The sequence below is a fragment of the Coregonus lavaretus genome (assembly GCF_964263955.1).
Source record: "Coregonus lavaretus genome assembly, chromosome: 30".
Classification (NCBI taxonomy): domain Eukaryota; kingdom Metazoa; phylum Chordata; class Actinopteri; order Salmoniformes; family Salmonidae; genus Coregonus; species Coregonus lavaretus.
Window position 1 is genome coordinate 18,896,404 of NC_140017.1, and position 5,094 is coordinate 18,901,497.

General features: G+C 36.6%; 1 protein-coding gene across 1 annotated transcript; it reads right to left on the reverse strand.

The window, feature by feature from the left end:
• Positions 1 to 2,183: 2,183 nt before the first annotated feature.
• Positions 2,184 to 3,068, reverse strand: LOC311105774 (olfactory receptor 4A15-like; the record flags this gene model as incomplete). The annotated part of the gene is made up of 2 exons (XM_084147978.1): positions 2,184 to 2,326; positions 2,786 to 3,068. The coding sequence occupies 2 exons, from the start codon at positions 3,066 to 3,068 to the stop codon at positions 2,184 to 2,186; spliced, it is 426 nt and encodes a 141-aa protein (XP_084004104.1).
• Between the last annotated feature and the right edge of the window lie 2,026 nt (positions 3,069 to 5,094).

The following is a 5,094-nucleotide window of genomic DNA, read 5'->3' on the forward strand; positions in this document are numbered from 1 at the left end:
TGTGTGTATGGTTCATCTTACCTCACCTGAGATGGTAAGGAGGCTCTTCTCTACGGGCCTGGGGGCAAACCACTCTGCCACCTCTCCGCACCCACGTCGATCTCCCATTCCAGACCCAGGGTCTCAAACAGCTCTGTGCTATTCTCACTCTGAAGCAGGACACACACCAACATATCAATCAACCAATCAATTAGTCAGGAAGTCGGTCAATAAATCAATCATAACTATATAGCCCTTTTTACATAAACATTTGTGACAAAGTGCTCAACAGTAGGCTAACCCAGAGTTATAAGTGGGTTATAATTTGATTTACAGACTACATATTAACTAAGTCTATAAAACTTAAAAACCTTTAACAACCCCCTTAAAGGAAAGATTTATGTAAAGTGTAACCAAGATTTATAATCACCTCTCTACCAACAGCTGCTCAGTGGTATAAATTATTATTTTTGCAATGACACCAACTTAGGTGTCATTGCAAAAACACATAGCAAAAACAATCATTCATACCACCATAAGACAGTAAAAATACATCATTTTGAATTGTCAGAATATGAATATAGGCAATCCTTTTGTCAGAATATGAATATAGAATGTATGTTAACCTTGGATAAAAATGTAAATGTAGGATTAAATTAAATGGAAATTCAGAATGTGATATTTCTGTTCAGTATTTATTATATCTTGTTGATGCCATTTCTGTCACTCCAAATGTGTAGCCTACATTCAACCATACTTTGTAGTTACATGTTATTGTTATCAGTGGTGGTAAAAGTACCCAATTGTCATACTTCAGTAAAAGCAAAGATACCTTAATAGAAAATGACTCAAGTAAAAGTGAAAGTCACCCAGTAAAATACTACTTGAGTAAAAGTCTAAAAGTATTTGGTTTTAAATATACTTAAGTATCAAAAGTAAATGTAATTGCTAAAATATACTTAAGTATCAAAAGTAACTGTAAAAATCATTTCAAATTCCTTATATTAAGCAAACCATATGGCACCATTTTCTTGTTCTTATAATTTACGGATAGCCAGAGGCACGCTCCAACACTCAGACATCATTTACAAACTAAGCATGTGTTCAGTGAGTCCGCCAGATCAGAGGCAGTAGGGATGACCAGGGATGTTCTCTTGATATGTGTGTGAATTAGACCATTTTCCTGTCCTGCTAAGCATTCAAAATGTTACAAGTACTTTTGGGTGTCTGGGAAAATGTATGGAGTAAAAAGTACATACTTTTCTTTAGGAATGTAGTGAAGTAAAAGTAAAAGTTGTCAAAAATAGAAATAGTAAAGTAAAGTACAGATACCCAAAAATCAAGTATATTTACTTGAGTACTTTACACCACTGATTGTTATTGTACCAATGAAACAATGAATTGCCTTCCAAAGTGGTTGTGAATATCCATTTATTTTGAGAGATACCTGGTTATAAGCACAGATACGTTATCACAACTCAATAACCTAACAGAAAACAATACTTTTAATGTACTATAACCACAAGCGTCATTGACATCCTTTATTTTCTGAGAGTATTAAGAATAAAGCACCCAGTGAAGGACCATATGTATTGAAAGAGTAGCTTTGCATATTGTCGTTCTTCTTTAGAAAGTTCTTAACTGCATAAGGAGTAACATATTTATGCTATCAATTGCACCCTATTCCTTTTATAGTGCACTACTTTGGCTCTGGTCAAAGGTACTGCACTATATAGGGAATAGGGTGACATTTGGGACACATTCAGGCATTTCCTGCTCAGGAAGTGTGCTACAATTACTCTACTCTTGGAATATTTGTAAATCACTTTCCCAGAAGAGGGCGATAGATATCAAGAAATGAGGGACCATTTAAACTTGCAACATGGCTTATATTTCCTTATCCACCTACAGTTCATTTTGTATTTTGGGTATTTCCTATCGCTTAAAGGTATACTCAGCAATATGACATCATCATACATAGCAGGGCAAACAGATATTAACACAATATAATTCAACACTTCCACTATTGATCGTACAGATGTATGCCTTGTGCCCACATTGTGAAGAACCAAGTGTGGCAGTTTTGGCAGGTTTTACTTAGATTTTTGTTCTGATATCAGGAAGTCTCCCTGTTGGGTAACATCATGTAACTAACATTTCATATCAATGATTTTATGTGTATTACACTTTGTAATACCTGCCATTCAAATTTGCAGGAGGTTAAGTCCATATATGACAGGGTTTAAGATAGGGGGTATAACAAGGAATTGTACAGCCATTGCATTACGCATATTTAGAGTAATATTAACATTACTATTCCACCCTTGCAAATTGTCAAACAGGGTCACTATGATGAAAATAACAATTGTCAATAAATGTGGCACACATGTCTTTGTGAACTTAATCTTTCCCTCAGCTGAATTTACACAAGTCCTTACAATCTAACAGTAAGAAAAGGCAATGAAAAGTACCTGTAAAACTTGAACCACTATTGTAAAAAGGCTCCAAATCCGATTGATGGTAATGGGTAAACATGAATGCTTCAGTATAGAAGGATTGTCACAGAAGATTTTATCAATGCGAGATCCACACAAAGGAATTCTGACTGTTAAACGAAGTGTTATGAGTGCTATAAACAAAGGATCACACCAAGAAAATAAGAGTAACTTTCTAACAGTTAAAGATGTCACAATGGTATGATATAGTAATGGTCTGCATATTGCCACATACCTGTCATAAGACATCACTGTAAGAATAGAAATTTCACACATGACAGATGTGTATATTACATAGGCTTGAATCAAACATCCACCATAAGATATCACCTGAACATCTGACTGAAGGTCCAGTAAGAACTTGGGGTAGAAACCAGTGGTTCCGTACAACCCATTAACACATAGACTACACAGAAAGATATACATGGGCTCATGGAGGCCTTTCTCCTGAATGATTGTTATGATCAGAGTCAGATTCACAGTGATGATGAGAAGGTATGTGATAAGAGACAAGATAAAATATAATGATTTGTTGTTAAATGTCTCTTGTAAGCCAAATAGGTAAAATAACTTGACTTGCGTTGAGTTCTCCATTGTTCATTTTCTTTCTCTGGTCAATGCAGCAATTCTTAGTCCTTACAAGGCTTGAGTGTGTATGGATGTGAATGAATGCGAGTCTGAATTTTTTTGATTCTGTGTAGGCTCAGACTAAACACAATCGTTTTAACAAAACAAATTCACATCCTCCATCAAACTATTATTCTTAAAAATAAAAAAAGATCCAGATAATATCTGTACATTATCAGACTTCTGAGGTGTGAAAGAAATAAAGAAACTTGTGTCCATGAAATGTCTTCTTGCTTGACAGAGAGAAACTGCTCCAATAACTTGTCCTGTTACCCTTTAAATATATCATAGTTTAAATGGGATCACATGGAACTATGAAATAATCATGGGATAATCACATGGATCAAATGGGATTATTATATGTGTCAACATGTAACCACTCCATAGAGATGGTTCTATTATATTGAGTGTGTGACAAGCAACTAATTTGATTATATTTACTCAGTCTATTTATGTACTAACCAATCAAAACATCAGCCAGCAGAATATAATTTTTCACCCCAATACTGAAAACGGTCCTAGAAAAGAGCCTTGGGGAATACCATATTTAATTGGTGAATTATAAAGATCAGATACTGAATATGACATAAAACATTCTCAGTTACAATACAGTGCATTCGGAAAGTATTCAGACCCCTTGACTTTTTCCACATTTTGTTACGTTAAAGCCTTATTCTAAAATGGATTAAATTAATATTTTTCCTCATCACAATACTCCATAATGATAAAGCGAAAACAGGCTTTCATAATTTTTTGCTAATATGAGACTCGAAATTGAGCTCAGGTGTTTCTACAACTTGATTGGAGTCCACCTGTGGTAAATTCAATTGATTGGACATGCTTTGGAAATGTACACACTTGTCTATATAAGGTCCCACAGTTGACAGTGCATGTCAGAGCAAAAACCAAGCCATGATGTCAAAGGAATTGTCCGTAAAGCTCAGAGACAGGATTGTGTCGAGGCACAGGTCTGGGGAAGGGTACCAGTGGCGGCTCCTGAAAAAATTCTCAGGAGGGGCAATTTTTCTGATGATTTAGGTGACCTACACACATTTTAAAAAAGATATGTCCAGCAACAACATGAAGACAGGGGCAGCATATAAGTCAATACCAGAAGCATTTATTGACTGATCTGGGGAGATGGATTCCAGTTTCTGTGACAGATTATAAATAATCTCTGATGCCTTTGTTATATTAGCTTTTGGTTGAATGTACTGTCGTAGTAAATATATAATGTTATAGCTTGGTCTGACTAAAATCTTGTGCATGACCCATTTTGTGTTGGGCCTTTGTATTCAATACAATGAACAAGAGTCCTATCTTGTCAGCCTTGTCAGCAGGTGGCTAAGGATAACACCCACGCCATAGGTCTCTCAGTTCTTCCAACTCACGAGTTCTTGCCCTGAGGACACACACACACACACCCACACACACACACACACACACACACACACACACACATCATCACTGATAAACACACACACACACACACACACACATCATCACTGATAACAAACACACACACACACACACACACTGATAACAAACACACACACACACACACACAAATCCTCTTCTCTTAGGCTGAACATCTGAAGACAGAGAACCCGACTCAGAGCCAATGCAACAGTGACACTAGCCTGGAGGTGACATCGCCCAACTCATCAGGACCAATCAGAAGATCAGAACTACTAGATTCAACCTACTTCATTTTATTGTATAAAATGTCAGCACACAATGTTTAGGGGCTCTTCTGATAAACTCCCTACGAGTTTGACGAACGGGTCCGTGCACGCGATTCCAGATATCTTTACCTCTGAATAAACTGCCTTATATTATACAATTATCCACCTTGTCCAAAAGTCTCTACTTTTTCTCCGTTCTCCAGTAAACTTGTTTTATCAACAATAGTAAGGTTCAATGACACAGAAAGCAGTTCAATGTCGGGGTACAGAGTCGCTCTCTTACCAGGATCGCGGTCCGCTCTGACCAG